At 37.0% G+C, this 23074-nt stretch overlaps 1 protein-coding gene across 1 annotated transcript in view; it reads left to right on the top strand.

The window, feature by feature from the left end:
- LOC117305439 (probable Na(+)/H(+) antiporter nhx-9) overlaps positions 1-23074 on the top strand; it is a gene marked incomplete at its 5' end in the record, with an annotated part of 25207 nt that extends 2133 nt beyond the window's left edge. Inside the window, 11 exons of the mRNA XM_033790308.1 lie at positions 1920-2196; positions 6781-7037; positions 7880-8103; positions 8915-9117; positions 9628-9717; positions 13234-13304; positions 14381-14611; positions 15089-15227; positions 16033-16246; positions 17068-17178; positions 20465-23074. Of these exons, the coding sequence (XP_033646199.1) occupies positions 1920-2196; positions 6781-7037; positions 7880-8103; positions 8915-9117; positions 9628-9717; positions 13234-13304; positions 14381-14611; positions 15089-15227; positions 16033-16246; positions 17068-17178; positions 20465-20796 (2149 nt within the window). The remainder of the gene's footprint in view (positions 1-1919; positions 2197-6780; positions 7038-7879; positions 8104-8914; positions 9118-9627; positions 9718-13233; positions 13305-14380; positions 14612-15088; positions 15228-16032; positions 16247-17067; positions 17179-20464) is intronic.

Genomic DNA, 23074 nt, shown 5'->3' with positions numbered 1-23074 from the left:
TCCAATCCCACCACATACCAGACCTTGGATTAGGTTTCCAATCCCACCACATACCAGACCTTGGATTAGGTTTCCAATCCCACCACATACCAGACCTTGGATTAGGTTTCCAATCCCACCACATACCAGACCTTGGATTAGGTTTCCAATCCCACCACATACCAGACCTTGGATTAGGTTTCCAATCCCACCACATACCAGACCTTGGATTAGGTTTCCAATCCCACCACATACCAGACCTTGGATTAGGTTTCCAATCCCACCACATACCAGACCTTGGATTAGGTTTCCAATCCCACCACATACCAGACCTTGGATTAGGTTTTCAATCCCACCACATACCAGACCTTGGATTAGGTTTCCAATCCCACCACATACCAGACCTTGGATTAGGTTTTCAATCCCACCACATACCAGACCTTGGATTAGGTTTCCAATCCCACCACATACCAGACCTTGGATTAGGTTTTCAATCCCACCACATACCAGACCTTGGATTAGGTTTCCAATCCCACCACATACCAGACCTTGGATTAGGTTTCCAATCCCACCACATACCAGACCTTGGATTAGGTTTCCAATCCCACCACATACCAGACCTTGGATTAGGTTTCCAATCCCACCACATACCAGACCTTGGATTAGGTTTCCAATCCCACCACATACCAGACCTTGGATTAGGTTTCCAATCCCACCACATACCAGACCTTGGATTAGGTTTCCAATCCCACCACATACCAGACCTTGGATTAGGTTTCCAATCCCACCACATACCAGACCTTGGATTAGGTTTTCAATCCCACCACATACCAGACCTTGGATTAGGTTTCCAATCCCACCACATACCAGACCTTGGATTAGGTTTTCAATCCCACCACATACCAGACCTTGGATTAGGTTTCCAATCCCACCACATACCAGACCTTGGATTAGGTTTCCAATCCCACCACATACCAGACCTTGGATTAGGTTTCCAATCCCACCACATACCAGACCTTGGATTAGGTTTCCAATCCCACCACATACCAGACCTTGGATTAGGTTTCCAATCCCACCACATACCAGACCTTGGATTAGGTTTCCAATCCCACCACATACCAGACCTTGGATTAGGTTTCCAATCCCACCACATACCAGACCTTGGATTAGGTTTCCAATCCCACCACATACCAGACCTTGGATTAGGTTTCCAATCCCACCACATACCAGACCTTGGATTAGGTTTCCAATCCCACCACATACCAGACCTTGGATTAGGTTTCCAATCCCACCACATACCAGACCTTGGATTAGGTTTCCAATCCCACCACATACCAGACCTTGGATTAGGTTTCCAATCCCACCACATACCAGACCTTGGATTAGGTTTCCAATCCCACCACATACCAGACCTTGGATTAGGTTTCCAATCCCACCACATACCAGACCTTGGATTAGGTTTCCAATCCCACCACATACCAGACCTTGGATTAGGTTTTCAATCCCACCACATACCAGACCTTGGATTAGGTTTCCAATCCCACCACATACCAGACCTTGGATTAGGTTTCCAATCCCACCACATACCAGACCTTGGATTAGGTTTTCAATCCCACCACATACCAGACCTTGGATTAGGTTTCCAATCCCACCACATACCAGACCTTGGATTAGGTTTCCAATCCCACCACATACCAGACCTTGGATTAGGTTTTCAATCCCACCACATACCAGACCTTGGATTAGGTTTTCAATCCCTACCTAATTGCATGGTTTTTCCAAATGAGTTTTCCTCCCACATCTACAATGGACATTTCTGAACAGTTTTTGTATTCATCAAGTTATTGGCATATGTTCTGATTGGGTGTGTAATGAAATAAAATAAACAAAATTAATTAAAAAAAATCTTATATTTTCCCTCGCTTTTTTGTCTTCTTCAGATCCTTCTTTGATAACATCGGGACCATTCTCCTCTATGCAGTCATTGGTACACTCTTCAATACCATGTCAATAGGATTCTCCTTATATGGCATCTCTACGCTTGGTTGGTATGGTAATGAGACCTCTATCTCCTTGTTGGAGTGTCTTACATTTAGTAGTCTTATTTCAGCGGTGGATCCAGTGGCAGTCTTAGCTGTTTTTGAAGAGATTCACGTGAATGAAGTGCTGTACATCTTAGTCTTTGGAGAATCTTTACTCAATGATGCGGTCACTGTGGTAAGTGAAGTCTGTCCCAAGCCAATATGGCTCACCAGGCTAGTCTTCATATTCGGTTTCCTTGGCATTAAATGACTGAGAATATTTCTAACCCCCCCCCCTGGACATGATACAAGTCCATCGCAGGCTGTTCCCAAACTCTCACTGGTACCCAGTTGTCCTCCTGGATGGGGAGAAGCAACAACCTATACATAATATGATTTAACCAACTATAAAGTGTTCTTACACAAAAATTATACCACAACGCTTTACAACAATAATAACAGGCAATAGGAGACTTTCCAACGCTAGGTGGCAGCAGACATACCGGGTCAATTTCCATTGTTTACGTAGTTCTGAACATGCGCATAATTCTGAGAACAATGGATTTACCCGGTAAGTCTGCTGCCCTCTATCGTCCCAGAAAGTCTCCCATTGAAAATTAACAATACAAAGCAATGAGAAATAAATAAATAGCATTCCCAAGTAAATAAGTTTGGAAAAATGTTTTAAGGGATGTTTTGAAATCGGCTATTTATACAAAGTTAAGTGCTGTTCAGTTATCTAAAGGGGGAAGGCAAAGATTAACAGTTAATAGTCATTTCTTTCTTGGGTGTTCAGAACATTATAATTTTATTTAAATAGAGAAAACTAAAGGCCTATCTGGCATGAAGTGATTCCCAAATGAATGCACAGCTTTCACAATTGACCCTATAGGGAGTCTATTTCGATCAGTTTGATACAAGTTCCCAACTAAAAGAGACTGGGAAAGTAAATATTTGTTTCAATTCTGTGTTCACTTTACCAGTAAGACTTGTTGATTTAGGAGACCTGAAATGCTGCATTAGCTTAGTTTAGGATGAAGATCGAGCCCTGCAAAATATACAGAGTCAGCACACTGCAGTTGCTATGTAACAGCACATTGCCAACTTGACAATCATCCATACACACAGCAAACATTGTGTGCCTTATAATTGATCATCACTTGCACGAGTAACAATGAAAAAGATTAAATTCATGTAACAAGAATGAGGGGTGGGGTGCCTTGATTCAGGTTGGTGCACATTATTTGCTCTACACTCATCAGAGTTCGCAGATCTTGATAAGAGTTGTAGCTTTAAAGACACTGGACACTATTGGTAATTGTCAAAGACCAGTATTCTCACTTGGTGTATCCCAACACATGCCTAAAAAAACAAACCTGTAAAAATTTGGAATTAATTGTTAATCAAAGTTACAAGAGAATAATGAGAGAAAAAACACTATTGTTGAACAAATTTGTGTGGTTTCTGATGCCTAAAAAGGCTTCAGGCCTGAAATCTTTTAACATTTGAGTGAGAAACCTCTTTCTCAAAAACTATTTTAATTCAGTGGGAGCTGTTTCTCAAATGTGTAATACTATCAACAACTCTCTATTGGTTGTTACCAAGTAAGTTTTTATGCTACCAATTATTTTGAGTAATTACCAATAGAGTCCAGTGCCTTTAAAGGCATTGTACACCTTTGGTAATTGTCAAAGACTTGGTTTATTCCATCATAAGCATAAAATAACAAGCTTGTGAAAATGTGGGCTCAATCGGTCATTGAAGTTGCGAGAAAATGAAAAAACACCCTTGTTGGACGAATTCGTGTGCTTTCGAATTCGTGTGATAGGAATAAAAGACTTCTAGCTAGAAGTCTTTTATTATTTTAGTGAGAAATTACCTCTTTCTCAAAAACTACAATACTTCAGAGTGAGTCGCTTCTCACAATGGTTTATACTATCAACAGCTCTCCAACACTCGTTACCAAGTCAGTTTTTAAGTTAATATTTGTTTTGAGTAATTACCAAACGTGTACCTTCCCTTTAAAGCATCATAACCTTATTCCTCTCCATCAGACCATGGAGTTTGATTTAAACTCAAGGATTTATTCACATTGTTAATTTCACTTATACTTCCAATGAACTTGATCAAATTGAACACTTGACTGTCAAAAAACTCAGGTAATTCCCAATAGCTTAACATAACCCTGATTGTTTTTATTAGAGTTATAATTCCTGACAATACAACTATTTTTTTTCTCTAGAACTCATTAATCTTTGATGTACAAGTGCACTTGTAACAGTTCAAATCCATAATTCATAATTAGCGTTGTAGTGTACTAAACATGTATATTTAAGAATACACAAAACGCAGCATTAATATGAACATACATGCAGATACATCTATGTACATGAGGCTCTTCTGTTGATAGCAGACAATTGACTTGTGAATTAATGGTCAAAATGAACTCAAATTATGATATGGCAAACTATGGAGCCAGAATACAGTTGGCATTAACTCCCTCTGTACTTTTTGTATTCTCACAAAAAGCTAGCCACGATACAATACAACTCATAGATAAATAACAACCAGCCACTATATTCACTAAGTATCTATTAGACTTCAGCAGTATACACTAATCACTGCCGCTCTTATAAAGTTGATTGCTCTTTTCTGGCTTCATTGTTGAGCTGTCTACTTTGATGACAGATAATTTGTATTTGGCAATTATTCCTTGCTCTATGTACAAACCAGGAACATGTTTTGTTAACGCCTGTTCCTCTATTGGTAATTACTAAGGGAAAATATAATTCGCTGATTGCAAACTGACCAAAAGGAGTTGGTAATTATTAAGTGATATTTGTATCAATTATTGTACATCTTCAGATGCAAGAATCACTTTACATTAATTTCCCATGGATCCCTAACAGAATGATTATAAATGCATCCAGTACATGCATAATTATTCTCCACACTGTATCTATAATGAGATGCGTGTAGTTTGGCGATGCGGCTGTCAGGTTTCATCTCGGTCCAAATGGGAGACTCATCAGTTGGCTTTTCATTTTTTTTCTCTCTTTCTTTTCACTTACAAAATATCTGAGTTCATAGTTGAAGATGAATTGTGGGGTTCCATCTAGAAACCTATAGGGCCACCATCTGACTTCTTGTTGATGGTAAGGTTTACTGGTCAAAGAGGACTGTAACCATGGTAACTAGAATAAAATATCAAAACAAAAGGAAGACAGATTGAACACTGAGACATTTTGATTGTCACCATCAATGATGGGGGTGCCTTGGGATTTTTGTTTTAAAGTCTTCTTACCTCATTTACTTATAAGCACTTTGCAATTTGTTTTGCCTTGTGTGTGTTGACATCTACAATTAATTGTCTTCTTTAAATTTACAGTCTAGTCTGCTCTTAAAAAAACACTGTGTAATTTTTATACTTTAGTGTACATTTGAAACATACTTTTACCCTTTGTAAACTCTTCATAATTAAATTGTGTGCTGTCAGTTGGTTTTGAATAATATATGAAATGTTAATGAAATGAACAGAAAACAAGAAAAAACAGTTAATTGGAATAATTGAAGCCCTGAAAAACACAGGATGGTGTTTTGTGAGGACACAACACAGGAAAAAACAACAGTTTTGCAAATCAAGCACTAATTCAAGTAGATTAAGATTACAGACTAGAATTCCGTCATTTTGTCAACCAGAATACCCTTTGCTTGTTATCTGACGATCTGGACAGCACTATGACTGATGATCTGACAACCTCCGTTTGGATCACTTGATCTGTACATGTAAATGAAAACATAAAATGAGATTCAAGGTTTATTTATTTCCTACAGTATCCAAACAAAAATGACATTATCACTCAAAAAGGATCAGTAACCTTACTTCAAAAACTAGATGAAAGGTGACACTGCTGAGGGATCCATTTTAAAGGCAGAAAAACACCATTGTGTGTAATAATAAAATAAGCTAGTCCTGTCCTTCTCTGAAAGCTTGATGCCCCTTGACCAGCCCTTGACAATGAGGTCAATGTGACCACTAAATCATTCACTCAATCTGACACTGGTCTTAAGCTGTCCGCCTCTCTCTAACACTATGCTTGATAGAGACCGATCAGCACAACTCATCAGGTCATCGGGTTGTCAGGCTAGTGAATGAATTAAACATGGTGTAATATAAACAGATTGGTTACTGTTAATACATTGTATTTCTCTTTCTTCATGGTATTCATCATATGGGTGTTTAATTTAATTGGGATTTTGAACTTTGTTTTCTTTGAGAGGCAGTCTTATCTATGGCCTGGATAATGTTAATTTGTGATCACCGTACAGGTATGCATTTACTTTTTAATGAAGAACACCCTTGCAATTGTGAGGACAATGCAAATCTGATTGTGAATACTACAGCAAGAAAATCCAAGGTTTTAATTTCCTTTTAAAAGCATAAACATGCTCATGTCCTTAACTCTTGAGAAAATGATATTATTTAGCTGTTGCAGATTGCTTAGCAACTAAAAGGAACAAATACTTAGTGGCCTGACATTTCACCCTAGAGTCTTTCTTGAAGGCTTTGAGAGTCTTTCTTGAAGGCTTTGAGACTCTGCCTCCAAGAATGACTCTGCTGAGGGTAAACATTTGCCACTATTTGTTGTACATTGATACCTCACCATGCAATGCCTCAAATCCTATATAACTATTTGTTTTGAACTAAACTTTTGTTTTACTTAAAAACAAATTTTGGTTGAACCTTTTATCTTATTGTTTCTTCATTGCCTTTTCTTAGGTTCTCTACAGAATGTTTGAAAGCTTCAATGCTATTGGTGCGGATAACCTCCTCGCTATTGACTATGTAGCAGGCTTCTTCTCATTCTTCGTTGTTGCAATTGGAGGAGTTGTGATTGGTCTACTCTTTGGCTTCCTAACGGCAGTCTTAACTCGTTTCACACACAAGGCTAGAGTTATTGAACCCATCTTTGTCTTTGCGATGTCATACATGGCGTATCTGACAGCTGAGATGTTTAGACTGTCGTCCATTTTAGCGTAAGTTCGTTTTACTAAATTATCGTCATAAGGTCTAAACTCAGTGTGGTCCAAAAAGATGTTTGTTTAACACTCAATTTAAAAGAGGTTACAAGATTATATCTCACTCCATTGATTTTTTGTTTTATCCATCGGTATTAAAAATAAATATTGTTTGGAATTAAGTAAAGCATCTTGAGTAATCCTGTTTCCTTGAAAATATCATGGCCACAATGACACCCTGCCTTGGCAAAGAAACGACAAAAAAGCTTCTCATAAATAGTTCCAGGATTTGAAAATTGAGAAGGCAGCCCACGGCTCTGAGCCACAGCCAAAAATCTGTCATGGTATGCTTAAGTCTAAGTATGCTTCCATTGGGCTGTTTAATGGTGAACAATGACAGCAGCCTGTTCATTCTTGTAAGCCATACAATAAGTGAGGACAAAGGTCTGGGTTATGGGGTTACACAATAACCCCTCAGCAAGGGATTTTAAAAGGCTTTTTTAAGAACCTGTTATTGCTCCTTGGACAGTGAAAGGAATCGTATTACAATATGTAGGTCCTGCCTGCATGATGAACTGTTCTGTCAACCTCATTTTTATGATCGATGTTATGGTTTATTATTTTTCAATCATTGTGATGAAATTTAAGAATGCAATGTGCTTGTTATAATTAAATCCATTGTTTATTTTTACAGAAGTGTCCCACACACCATATTAAACTTCTTGTTTTGGCCCCAAATTATTCTGTCCATATATCATATATCAATGGAAACTTGTATTCAAAAGTTTTATTAATAATTTTGAGATTTTTGTTTGATAAAATTAATTGATATATTATTTTATGTTTTTGTTATGATGTAGGATTGTGTTTTGTGCCATGTTCATGAAGCCCTACGTGGAAGCCAATATCTCTCAGAAGTCTCATACAACAATTAAGTACTTCATGAAGATGTTAAGTAGTATTAGTGAGACGATCATCTTTATCTTCCTTGGTGTAACTACCCTAGTTGATCTTTCTGAGCATCAATGGAACACAGTCTTTGTAGTATGTACGCTGCTATTCTGTCTACTCTACAGAAGCATTGGTAAGTAACAGTAAGGGACCAGTCATTTCTGTATTATTATTTTTCATGGTTTATTAAAAAAATTCAATTTGATTGCCATGGGCAAAATTACATTGAGTTTACACATTTTAAGGTTAAAACATCAATTATTATTGTTATTATTATTTGTCCTGGGCCAACTTTTTTATAGAGCTGCTTAAAGGCACTGGACACATTCACTCAAAATAATTGTTAGCATAAAACTTACTTGGTAATGAGTGATGGAGAGCTGTTGACAGTATAAAACATTGTGAGAAACGGCTTCCTCTGAAGTAACGTAGTTTTTGAGAAAAAGGTAATTTCTCACTCAAATATTTAAGACTCCAGGCCTGAAGCCTTTGTTTCGGAATCTGAAAGCACATAAATCTGTACAACCAGAGTGTTTTTCTTTCATTATTCTCTTGCAACTTTGATAACCAATTGAGTCAAAAATTTGTGATATTGTGTCAGACTTTATGAAGTTGAATTAATCAAGTGGAATTATCTAGTTTCTTGACATTTTAGTGATTGCTAAACTTTTCTAAATGAATGAAAGTTTTACCAAATTCAGAATAAACAACTAAAATAAATTGACATTGGTACAAAAAATTCCAGTCAATAAACAAAATATTGGCAAAATGCATTGCAGAATTTCTTAACATGGGGACATTTAGCCCAAATCTGATTTTAAATAAAAATTCATCTTCTGAGCTCTGATGTAGTGATAACAATCTGTTAACAATCACCATAGCGATAGCCATTAATGTCTTAGACTGTTGTTGGTAAAACGTAACTTGCTGTTTCTCCTTATTAGGGGTGATAATTCAAACATGGGTTGCTAACCGGTTTCGTCTTGCTCGCATCGCTAAGACAGAACAGTTCATCATGGCTTATGGAGGCCTACGCGGTGCAATAGCATTCTCTTTAGTTGCTCTACTATGTGCACAGACAGTCGCAAGTAAAACCATCATGTTTACTACTTGTATTGTAGTCGTCATGTTCACAGTCTTTCTGCAAGTAAGAAATAGTGGCCCTCATACCCCATTTAATAGATGTTTAACTTGCGTTGGGATAAAGTGTGTTATTTTGTTCCTGTACCTACGGACAGACAAACAACAACAAACACACCGATAGACTTCTACAACACTGACCAACATATAAACATGTAGATATAAAGACAAAACGTCATCCGTAAATATGCCATAAGTTTGCTAACATCACTAAGAATTAAGGAACTGTGCTTTTAGTTTTTGTGCAGCATTTGACAAAGTCAGTGCAGATTTTAAGGAATTGATGAGACTATTCTAATATGTATTATGACATCATCATCATTATTATCATCAGTCGGCTGCACAGCCACTCTATACTCTATGCAAACCTGAGTCCTGTGAGAAAAACATGACATGGGAAAGTACTGAGTATACATTACTTTATACACATTGTTGTAAGAGCATGAAGGCTAAAAACAAACTGTACATATATGTCATTGAGAGAGTTTAAACAAACAATATCTTGGTTTGTTTACAGGGAACAACGATCAAACCTTTAGTCAACAAGCTTCATGTCAAGAAAGCCATCAAACATAAACCCTCCATGAATGAAGAGATATATGAACGGGTACGTATCAATGACTTCTATTTACCCCTCAATCCACTCAGTGAAATTAAAACAGGTGATGAACGGGTACGTATCAATGACTTCTATTTACCCCTCAATCCACTCAGTGAAATTAAAACAGGTGATGAACGGGTACGTATCAATGACTTCTATTTACCCCTCAATCCACTCAGTGAAATTAAAACAGGTGATGAACGGGTACGTATCAATGACTTCTATTTACCCCTCAATCCACTCAGTGAAATTAAAACAGGTGATGAACGGGTACGTATCAATGACTTCTATTTACCCCTCAATCCACTCAGTGAAATTAAAACAGGTGATGAACGGGTACGTATCAATGACTTCTATTTACCCCTCAATCCACTCAGTGAAATTAAAACAGGTGATGAACGGGTACGTATCAATGACTTCTATTTACCCCTCAATCCACTCAGTGAAATTAAAACAGGTGATGAACGGGTACGTATCAATGACTTCTATTTACCCCTCAATCCACTCAGTGAAATTAAAACAGGTGATGAACGGGTACGTATCAATGACTTCTATTTACCCCTCAATCCACTCAGTGAAATTAAAACAGGTGATGAACGGGTACGTATCAATGACTTCTATTTACCCCTCAATCCACTCAGTGAAATTAAAACAGGTGATGAACGGGTACGTATCAATGACTTCTATTTACCCCTCAATCCACTCAGTGAAATTAAAACAGGTGATGAACGGGTACGTATCAATGACTTCTATTTACCCCTCAATCCACTCAGTGAAATTAAAACAGGTGATGAACGGGTACGTATCAATGACTTCTATTTACCCCTCAATCCACTCAGTGAAATTAAAACAGGTGATGAACGGGTACGTATCAATGACTTCTATTTACCCCTCAATCCACTCAGTGAAATTAAAACAGGTGATGAACGGGTACGTATCAATGACTTCTATTTACCCCTCAATCCACTCAGTGAAATTAAAACAGGTGATGAACGGGTACGTATCAATGACTTCTATTTACCCCTCAATCCACTCAGTGAAATTAAAACAGGTGATGAACGGGTACGTATCAATGACTTCTATTTACCCCTCAATCCACTCAGTGAAATTAAAACAGGTGATGAACGGGTACGTATCAATGACTTCTATTTACCCCTCAATCCACTCAGTGAAATTAAAACAGGTGATGAACGGGTACGTATCAATGACTTCTATTTACCCCTCAATCCACTCAGTGAAATTAAAACAGGTGATGAACGGGTACGTATCAATGACTTCTATTTACCCCTCAATCCACTCAGTGAAATTAAAACAGGTGATGAACGGGTACGTATCAATGACTTCTATTTACCCCTCAATCCACTCAGTGAAATTAAAACAGGTGATGAACGGGTACGTATCAATGACTTCTATTTACCCCTCAATCCACTCAGTGAAATTAAAACAGGTGATGAACGGGTACGTATCAATGACTTCTATTTACCCCTCAATCCACTCAGTGAAATTAAAACAGGTGATGAACGGGTACGTATCAATGACTTCTATTTACCCCTCAATCCACTCAGTGAAATTAAAACAGGTGATGAACGGGTACGTATCAATGACTTCTATTTACCCCTCAATCCACTCAGTGAAATTAAAACAGGTGATGAACGGGTACGTATCAATGACTTCTATTTACCCCTCAATCCACTCAGTGAAATTAAAACAGGTGATGAACGGGTACGTATCAATGACTTCTATTTACCCCTCAATCCACTCAGTGAAATTAAAACAGGTGATGAACGGGTACGTATCAATGACTTCTATTTACCCCTCAATCCACTCAGTGAAATTAAAACAGGTGATGAACGGGTACGTATCAATGACTTCTATTTACCCCTCAATCCACTCAGTGAAATTAAAACAGGTGATGAACGGGTACGTATCAATGACTTCTATTTACCCCTCAATCCACTCAGTGAAATTAAAACAGGTGATTTCGGTTTCAGACCTGGGAATCTCCAGAAGGAAGAAGGAAGTATAGTTACTTATTGACAGAAATTATTAGGTAGACATCTGATTATTATGTGGCTTGAGGAGTATGCTAGACCTGGGAATCTCCAGAAGGAAGAAGGAAGTATAGTTACTTATTGACAGAAATTATTAGGTAGACATCTGATTATTATGTGGCTTGAGGAGTATGCTAGACCTGGGAATCTCCAGAAGGAAGAAGGAAGTATAGTTACTTATTGACAGAAATTATTAGGTAGACATCTGATTATTATGTGGCTTGAGGAGTATGCTAGAGTAGGATTTGAAACTTTGCATGGCGGAAATACGATAAAGTAAGGTTTGTGGTCACCCCATGAAATGATATCTCTAATTGGGTTGGGGTGGTTCTACTTGACTCAACCAAACAGTTGACTGTTGATGTGTGTGGTTTTGAGTGAGACACTTTTAGAGTCAAACTTACTTCATCCTTTAGATATATCTTTGCATGGCTTGCCATCACTGAGGTCAAATAATGGAAACATGTACATGATACACACTGTGTACAATTCTAAGCCAATGGTGCGTCTCTCCCTTTAACACCATTAATGGCGCTGTTTGGGTTGGTGACATCATATGCGAGGATCTAAAAGCGGTAGATCTATTTATAAAATATCAAATATAAAAGACCCGCTGTCAAAGGTGTTGATTTTGGGTTGAACAAAGACAAATTTACTGGAACAGGATTTGAACCAGCGACCTCCGGTTTAACGGAGCTATCAACTGAGCTGTCTAGCCCTATTTTGGCAGTCTTCCTATTTTGTCAATATATTTGTTCGGGGGTGCCATTCACAGCCATTTAACTTGTAACTGCCGTGTAGCCAGGGATCACAATCAAGTTTATGACACAACCATAGAGCTTTATATATTGACTAGAGCGCTAACCTGCTCTGCGTTTTGAAGCCACTCTGGGCGCAGACATGTTTGATGTGTTGCGTGAATTCGGAATTTTAAGAGAACACACATTGCCGCGATTATTTTAAATTCGGCGTGTGCGCTTACGTACGCAACTGTCCACTTGCGTACGTCCGCGCTACGAAAACCGTAACTTCGACTTGATTGCCGTACTAAAAAAAAGTAAACGCGCATTTTTATCATGACGCACATGACGCTCGCAGTTTGTGCGCTGATCAGCAGATTGTGCGTTCACATTTACTGCATTTTTTGCTTCGATGGCACATAACAAAAAACAAATGCACTATCATGCAAATAGCCGTACAATTGCCGTACAAAATTTCAAGCTTTTGTATTGGTTTGTACATAAACATGGATGCGCCCACACGGCTTCAAAACCTTAGTGCGTGTATAATGGGGTGTTAGCGCTCTAGTCAATATAAGCTCTATGGACACAACCTGGAAGCGCCAGCCAGTGGATAGTAACACAACATTTCCTTGTTGTACCACAAATCATTTAAAATTTACCCAGTCAGTTTCCCTTGTGGTCAATTATTCGATAACATTACATTACATTACTTGTGATTCGTTGTATAGTTAAGTGACCATCTAATGGTAGGCATTGAAGAGATACTAGGACAGTATGGGCATCACCATTGGAGAGAAAAGTAAGACATTTTACCATGTTTACTATCCAATATTAATAAGATTAACTATGATGTGAAAATGTACAAAGCTCAAACCTACTCAGTTTTTAAAAGGTATTGTACAAAAATGAATAATGAACAGAAAATAACAGAGAAACAAAACCAGGATGAAAAGAAAAGAAAATTAAGTATAAAGTAATAAAGTGTTTGTTTAAATGGATTGTGTTTGTTGAGTAATTGGAACCCACTGTTTACTTCAATCCTATAAAGTTGTAGATTTATACGCTAAAACTTACTTTTGAAAGTTTCATTTCAAAAGGTGATAACATTTTTTTAGATATTGCTAAAGATTTGGAGTGATTTTGTTAACACAGGAAGAATAATCTACAATATACACAAACAATCTGAGAAATGTTACTGTCTGTATGGCTTCTCAGAATCAAATTTTTGTGGAATAAAAACTGATATCTGTTTACATACCTCGAAGTGAAATGATTTTCAAAATGCTTTATTCTATTGAAAGCTGCTTTACTTCTCACCAAGTAAATGTTCTTTCCCTTTAAAGACACTGGACACTATTGGTAATTGTCAAAGACTAGCCTTCACAATTGGTGTATAGGGTTAAAGGCAGTGGACACTATTGGTAATTGTCAAAGACTAGTCTTCACAGTTGGTGTATAGGGTTAAAGGCAGTGGACACTATTGGTAATTGTCAAAGACTAGCCTTCACAATTGCTGTACTATCTCAACATATGTACATAATAACACACCTGTGAAAATTTGAGCTCGATTGGTCGTCAGAGTTGCGAGATAACTATGAAAGAAAAAAACTCCCTTGTCACACAAAGTTGTGTGCTTTCAGATGCTTGATTTCGAGACCACAAATTCTAAACTTGAGGTCTCAAAATCAAATTCGTGGAAAATTACTTAACTTCAGAGGGAGCCGTTTCTCATAATATTGTATACTATCAACCTCTCCTCATTACATGTTACAAAGTGAGGTTTTATGCTGATAATTATTAATATTTGAGTAATTACCAATAGTGTACACTGCCTTTAATGCCAGAAAACCGTTGGTGTTTTTCCTTTGTCAACAGATGGGAGCACATCAATCAGAAATACATCGAACCTTTACTGGTGCAAGAAAGAAATAAAGTTGGAGATCCTAAGATATTAGAAGTGTTCAGTAAACTGAATGAGAAAGATGCCAAAGATTATATTAAGACTCATGGATCCTTTGCTTTACCACTTGACCAATCATGGGCTAATATGTTACGTAATAAATCATCTGATATGCTGCAGACTGTACCTAGTCGACCATCGTTCAGGTGAGTAGCTACCAGAATGTTTAGTCTCTCGTCAACAAGTCAGGGCCCAATTTCATGGCTCTGCTTACCGCAAGCAGAGATTCAGCGCCTATAGAAGCAGGGAATTCTGCACAGTGCTACGTCGAGCATATTATATATTTTATATGGGTTAGCTGGGAATTTTTACCCTTATTATGATGTGAATCAACACTGTTTGCACAAGTTCAAATTGTTACTTCAAATTTCAGTTAACATCAGAATGTTCACCTTTATTCATTAGACTTGATTCTTATACCACCTGTTCTATATTTCCACCTGTACTGATTTAATCTGATTCCTAACAGTGGACTGCATGTAAATGACAGTGTACCATGTCTAGCTTGCTCTATATTTCCACCTGTATTGATTGATTGATTGATTGATTGATTGATTGATTGATTGATTGATTGATTGATTGATTGATTGCCTGAATGATTGATTTATTCCTATTCTCTACAGTGGACTGCCTGTCAATGACAGTGTACCATGCCTAGATATGCAGCAGATGGAAACAGGCATCGCTAAGAAACACGTCACTGAGTCATCTTCACATCATCTTAATCTCCTTGCAACCAACATGTATAAACCACAGAAACATGTAAACTTCTTCTTTATCAATGATGTAGAGATTAAAGTTAAACTCATGTTTCAATGATGTCAATGTCAAAAGACAAGTTGACAGCTCAAAACCACATCACAGGATTAAGGTGTTAGCAAATTACAACGAAGTCTTGATTGAATGTCTGACTCAGAACCAATGGAGGAAAACACTTTTGAATTAGTAAACCTGCAGGGAAAACCATGTGTAAATCTCTTGTCTAAATCATGCTCCTGAAGATGAGCAGAGTATACTGTTTGAAAAGTTAAGACCTAACCGGCTCTTTTCAGAGCCAACACTCACACACAAGAGATTTACACATGGTTGTACCCGCAAGTTGACTATTTATTTGTAGTTTCTTCCTATTTCTCCACACCATGCAAAGCTTCACAAACAATACTTAGAGAGCCAATGGTTTTATACTTCAGAAAAGTCAATGTTAAACAATTTGGATTGTTTTTTTTGTTTTTTGTTTTATTGACCCACCCCTCCACCCCAAATGTTTAGGTTTAAATATTGAATGACTTTATAATAAGATCTTTACACTGAAGATTAAAGTAATTGCCTCAACTGAACCAGATGATTTAGATCAAAGGTCTCCAACATCCGTCAATTCCAGTGGCTTTACCTGGATTAGACAGACAAATTTGTAAGAATGATGCAATCGTGGACAGTTTGGTATTTTTTCCTCTCCTTTTCATATATTTTGTTTGTTAACAAAGTAACTGAATTTCAATGTTCAGCCTTTTGATTAAGCACCGGAGGTCAAGGGAAATAATTTATGACCTTTACCCTTTGCCCTTAGATTAACCATCGGAGGTCACGTCACATGGACATTGATATTCTCGAGCCTCAGAAGCTTATGCATCGAAGCATGAAGCTACAATTACATCGTATGTCTCGCAATCAACATCCAAGACGTCGAAGTAAACCAAATCTGATGTCTCTAGCTGTCCATAATGAGCATCGTTTCCAAACTAAGCAATGTGCAGAAAGGAATCATAACTCACCTATTGCAGGTATATTAAGATCTGGATCCTAGTTGATAGAGTTTACTTGGGGTTGAGGAAGCTTGTCAATGCTTGATGCAGGCAATGTTAGTTTGATAAAAAGCTGTTTTGGCGTTACTAGTCGATAGAGTGGAAGCTTGTCAATGCTTGATGCAGGCAATGTTAGTTTGATAAAAAGCTGTTTTGGCGTTACTAGTTGATAGAGTGGAAGCTTGTCAATGCTTGATGCAGGCAATGTTAGTTTGCTTTATGGTATTTTGCACACACAATATAGTGCACTAAACTTAATTGTATTGTTGCCATGAATGAACAGACTTGTTGTTAGTCTTTTATACACAACTCTGGAGTTTCCCAATATTTCCAATCCCATCTATGGTGTTCATGTTCACAATACTATCCCCAACATTTTGTTATTGGACTAGTTTCATCAAACCTAAAACATGACTAAACAAAGTAAAGACAACAAACTAAAGTTTGTTCAGAAGCCCTCTGTCCCTCTGTATTCACCATTCTCATGAGCTCAGTCGCCCCTTGGCTGTAAAATGACATGGTCACTAAATATACCGTTTTTACTAGCCATTGATTTAGCCATTGCTTTTTAGCCGTTGAAATTATGATTCACATGACCTAAATGTATTCCGTCATGTCCTTACTTGTTAAACTTAGAATCATCTCAAACCTTAAAAGCCTTCTAATTCTTTTGCTCTTGAAATAACTTTTCCTTTCTCTAATGCCATTAGTCTGTGACTTTTTATTTGGTGTTGTATTTTTATATGAAAATAAACCAATTTTGAATTGAATTGAATTGAATCTTGTTTCCCATATGCCAGCTTCTAAGGAATATCCAGCTGTTGTTATAACGCCAGATGAAGAAGAAGATGAGGGTATTACATTCAAAGCTCGAGAAGCTCTGTCTGCAGATGAACCTGACAGCTCAAGAGGTAAGTACATTCAATTAGAGAGACTTATTGCTTGTATGTATAGAGACACGTAGGATTTGAAACTTTGCATGGTGGAAATACAATATGGAAAGGTTTGCAGTAACACCATGTATCGACTCTCTCTTATGAGCTGGGGTGGTTCTAAAAATAACCATTGGTTTCAACTCAACATTTCGTTCAGTATGCTCTAATTGTCTTGGCATTCAGAGCATACTGATCGAAACGTCAAGTTGAAACCATCGATTCTTTTCAGAACCACCCAAACTCATTAGAGAAGTTTAGACACATAGGGTATCTATACACTGACTATGGCCAACGTTATCCGAGCCATGTACATTCAATGACTATAGACCTAGTGCTTTATTCAAGACACATTGGGTATGGCTAACAATACTTACTATGGCTAATATTACCAAAGCCATGTCACTTGACTATAATGAGCATGATTGGGTATTTTTTAGATGTGACAGGGGACATGGTTAGTCTGTTTTATTGTATGTTACGTTCAACATTTTGATCAATTTGACCAAAACTGGAACCGAACATCTTTAAATGATTTTTGATACTCATTGAGGTTTTGTTTTGATTATTGTCTTTGCTTATTGTTGTTGTATTATGTCTAGGACTGTTCCCCATAAGCCTAGGCTCTTTGAACAACCTACTTACTCACAGCTTAGATTAAGCAAAAGATCAGGAACATTACCAATGGTCATAGTTACTCTCTGCTTAGATATTGTATTACTATAAATGTGTCCAATGATTTGTCTTTTGTTATTGTGAGTACCAAAATAAACTGAATTGAATTGAATCGTTCTTATCTGTGAGAGTTCAAATACTCTAGAAACTAAACTGACCGTAAACCACTTGATTCAACTTTAAGGAATTTTGTTATCTACCAACAGCGAACTTAGTTTCAACTTCAGATGTTCACATCAATCCAGCCTTTGAGGAAGATTGTACGGTGATACCAAATACAAACATGTATTGAAGCGGACAATATTTGGGTTCACACAAATGATACTTTTGAGTTCAGGATTTGTGAGAAAAATATTGTCTTCTACTGCATAAAATTATAATGGAAAGGTACAACATTGGTGTCCCCTTTCCCTTTGCAAAGTATCAGGCTCAATATACAAACTTTGTTTTAAGTTGAAATATAATGGAGAAGATTATAAAAGTCCAGTAATTTTAAGCACAACGATCCTTGATCCAGTTTGCAAGCCTGACCAATGTTGTACGTGACCTATTCAAGTGTGAGTTTGCTGTGACTTTGTAGATGATTTAGTGACATGTACTTTACCCTCGTACATATATAATCAGATTATGCAATACTCAAGGAATTCATTTTGATGGGATTAGGTGATAATTCCCACAAAGCTGGAGGCTTTTTGGGAATTATGATCAGATGAAATGATCAGTTGTCAATACAAAACTTCTAGTGTGTGTGTACATGATTCCCTTACCCAACTTTGGTGTCATTTGAGTCAGTTCTAGTGCCGTTCTGGTGCAGCTATTTGTTTTTAATTGGTGTACACCAAAACTGCACCACAATCTGTTGCTGATGTTCTTTTGGTGGAATTAATGGGAGATTTTGTGCCATTTTGGTGTTTTCAGTATTGGTGCAGTTTTGCTGCATTCCAATGATTAAAATCAGCACCAACTTGGCACCAGGAATTAGGTGCCAAATTGGTGTTGTTAATTATTATTAGTGCAGTTTTGGTGCATTCCAGTAAATTAGCACCAATTGTGCACCAGGAATGTCTTTTGAAATTGGTTGTAATTTATGGCAGTAACTTGGTGGCGTTTTGGTGAAGCAGGGTTGCAGTTGGCATCGTGTTTAAAATCATGCGTTTTGCTGCTAAACATACGCACTATTACAAAATTAGATTTGTCTCATAAATAACGCTTGGAATAATGTATGCAGAAATCTACCCTATTTACGCAGGACATTACACACTTTTCGTATTAAATTTAAAGTTTAGTTGTACGACTGTTTCATAGAAACAGGTGTTAAAGACCTCGTCATCATTGCCCAGTAAGAATGTAAGAACTGCAGGCTTTACCCAAATTTTAATAACTATGGTTGCTTTACAAATGTGGCAGGAACAAAGAAAATCCTGTTTTATCCCTCAAATATACCGTATGTTGTTCAGCCTCAAGCGCAGAGCTACAGCAATGGACACTATCGGTAATTACTCAAAATAATTATTGTCATAAAACCTTTCTTGATTACGAGTAATGGGGAGAGGTTGATAGTATCAAACATTGTGAGAAACAGCTCCCTCTGAAGTGACATAGTTTTCGAGAAAGAAGTAATTTTCCACAAATTTGATTTCGAGACCTCAAGTTTAGAATTTGAGGTCTCGAAATCAACCACTGATGAAAGCACACAACTTCGTGTGACCATGGTGTGACAAGGGTGTTTTTTCTTTCATTAATATCTCGCAACTTCAATGACCGATTGAGCTCAAATTTCCACAGGTTTGTTATTTTATGCATGTTGAGATACACCAAGTGAGAATACTGGTCTTTTACAATTACCAAAAGTGTCCAGTGTCTTTAAAAAGGATGGCGTTCAGGCAAAATTGTTTTTGAGCTCAAATCTACATATTTGTACATGTAGTTTCAGGTGTGCTGTAGTTTTGCGCCTGCAGTTGAACAATGTATGAGTTGGCCTTAGTCCAAAATAATGATAGTATCATCTAATACTTCTTGGTTCCTCATAGTAGTTTGACATCCCACATTCACCCACATGACGATTGCTGTGGTTTGGGATTTTATTTCTCCTGGTTTGTTTTGCCTCATCTTGGATTGTGTTCAGGTTTGGCAAATGTTTGATTTCAATTCCAGGTTCCATGTATTGGAATATAGCATTCTTCTTAGGTTTGGGGGAGAGAAGTGATGGATTCGGGAGGGTTTATTGCTCCAATTGCGCTGTGATACGTTTTGGATATCATATTAAAAGCTTAATAAACAATTTTTTACTGAAATCAAAAGAGAATTATGTGCATCAGTCTTTAATCTAATAAGAGTTTTCTTGGTTTTGGCTTGTTCTACTTCATTTGTTTGGTAATGAGCTTGATAAGACCAAGTTTCCTTTGGTAGAGGTGCAACAATTTAAAGAAGATAATATGTAAATCAGGTTTATTCTGATTATTTCACTGTGACATCATTAATAAAAATCTAATTTGCATATTATCTACTAGAAACTTATGCACCATCCTGAAGTATGAGTTGTTATTAACACTTGTTTTAATGTTTTTTTCCTGTCTTTCTACAATAACAGAGGCATGCTCACCTACAGCATGTGAAAAAACCCTCCCATGGAAAACAGCAAGTTGTGCTGAGATTTCAGCTCGTGCCGAGATGAATCCCCATGAGTTTGTGGCTGAAGCTCCTCCCACTCCTAGCAAAACACCCCAAGTGGATATCACTCCTCCATCATCAGATAATGAAGAGCATTTGACTGCCGCTGAACAGTTACCATGGAAATCTAATCCAATAGATGAGGTATCACTAACTGAAGATGAAGTAAATAGCGCTGAGGAGCAAGAATTTAAAGACACTCTGTTGATCAACGGTGAAGCAAATGATAGGGATCGAGAAACAAGATTTTGAAAGCTTTTCTCTGGTAAAGAATAAAGGTTTCTTTCCTTTTTGTTTTCTTTCCTTTGAGACTTGTAAGTATATTATCTTGCATTGTACACCTGTGACTTACTTTACAGTTCAATAGTGGAGGTTTGGATGGATGTTTTTACCCTCAATTGGGTAAAAGGCTGTCCAAATTGGCTGGAAATTTAAAAACTGGGTGTCCAAATTGTTCACATATTATACATTTACATGTAAATTACAGATAAAACAGGGTATCCACATTTTAAATGGGGTGTCCGAAAGCACTATGTTTACCCGTCATGTACACCACTGTGGGACAAGTGTTGTACGATCAGTGCTTTCCCCTAGTACTGTGGGGGGGGGGGAAATTGATGGTGCTCCATTTAGTATAGAGTTAAACTCGTTCCGGATTTGTGGACTTTGCGACTAAATAATATTAAGTGATGTTCATGCTAATGTTTCATGTTTCTTATGAGAAGGAACTCTAAAGATAATTTGACACTTTTGAAACATTGAGAACATCTCCTTATTGTTCAGGTGCTGAATTATTTTGCCAAAGTATAATCTTTTTACCACATTGCTGGTCAACTCCTGCATTTCTAGTTGCCCTTTTTATATTAGAATATCACATTGCTAAGGCTTTATTGGAATCATGCAACCATGGCAACCCTCAAGTCTTTGAAGTGAACAGTGATGCTAAGGATTTAGCATTCATTATTTACTCTCATACATGTATATTATAAACACATGTTACAAACACAGATAGTTTGGGTTCACACTTGTATTTATAAGTTTACAACTAACTTGTAAGAACAAATTAAGTTCTTTGACAATTAAACGTGGAATCAAAATGACCAAACCACAATAGATTTGCGACTCTTGATCCACTGATGAATTCAGATTTCTACTTTTATATGGGTTAAGAAAGAATTTTCTTTTTTAAATGTTTGATATGTGGATTAAGTAGATACAAGTAGGGACAAGTTCATGACACATCCCAACAGTGCAAATACCAATAAATGACTGTGAAACAAGAAGAAATGTTCAGTTTTAGATGTGGGAGGAAAACCCCAATGGGAGAAACAAACACTTTCACAACTTTCAAACCAAAACAGTTTTATCAACATGGGGTCGTAGCAACATAGATTATGCTCTTTGCAAATAAATAAAATATTTAACAATTACATGAGTCGACAAAGACTTGTTTGCCACAATCATTTGATCCAATCATTCCTGTAGTATTATTTGTTACCATTAACCATTAATCTATTGCTACATATAGATAATTGTTTTAGTTTGGGTTTGCCCAAATCATTAGCCAAGGTTTGCTGTCAGGTGCCTACAAACATGCAAGGTTGTGGTAGCAAAAGACTAAGACGTTTTTTACATTTTTCTATTTTGCTGATGAATAGAGCAGATGTAATTTGTGTTTCTGATGTTCCATCTATCATAACAGAAGGACCATCATAGTTGCCTGTTTAAAGACAGTCTGTCTTGTATCTAGAAGTATAAATATTGTACAGTTTAAAGACAGTCTGTCTTGTATCTAGAAGTATAAATATTGTACAGTTTAAAGACAGTCTGTCTTGTATCTAGAAGTATAAATATTGTACAGTTTAAAGACAGTCTGTCTTGTATCTAGAAGTATAAATATTGTACAGTTTAAAGACAGTCTGTCTTGTATCTAGAAGTATAAATATTGTACAGTTTAAAGACAGTCTGTCTTGTATCTAGAAGTATAAATATTGTACAGTTTGACCTGAGTGCCTTAGTCTCCAAACTACAACATTATATTCAGATCCTCAATCCTTTCTAAAAAGGTTTGGCTTCATTTTCTAAACTCAAACATTCGTGTTTTTCAATTTTATAATGGGTATCATTTTTTTCAAAGAATGTGTTAATCCATCAGTACTGGCTTGACTTTTTACATAGTTTTGAGTAACATTTTTATTGGTAGTACTTTACAAGATTTGTAAATATTTTATAGTGCACAGTTTTTCTTGCACGTACATGTCAGTGTAAACATGAAGGTAATTGTATTGTAGGTTTTGTGAGATATGTATGTGGTGTGTCATGGCCGAGAGGCCTAGTTAAAAATAATAATAATAACCGTAGTTATAACGCGCCTTTTGCCAAAGGATACAAAGCGCCCGGTATTATTACTGCAAGAATGGGGCGAATTTGAGATAAGACCTATACATGTAATCCTAAAGCACCATGTAATGGTTTACAAGGTGCTGTGGCGCAATATGCTGCCAATCCAGCCAGGAACACTGGGGCGAAC

Source organism: Asterias rubens, chromosome 22 (genome assembly GCF_902459465.1).
Source record: "Asterias rubens chromosome 22, eAstRub1.3, whole genome shotgun sequence".
Classification (NCBI taxonomy): domain Eukaryota; kingdom Metazoa; phylum Echinodermata; class Asteroidea; order Forcipulatida; family Asteriidae; genus Asterias; species Asterias rubens.
The sequence above is the reverse complement of the archived record's forward strand: the minus strand, read 5'-3'. Positions and strand labels throughout refer to the sequence as shown.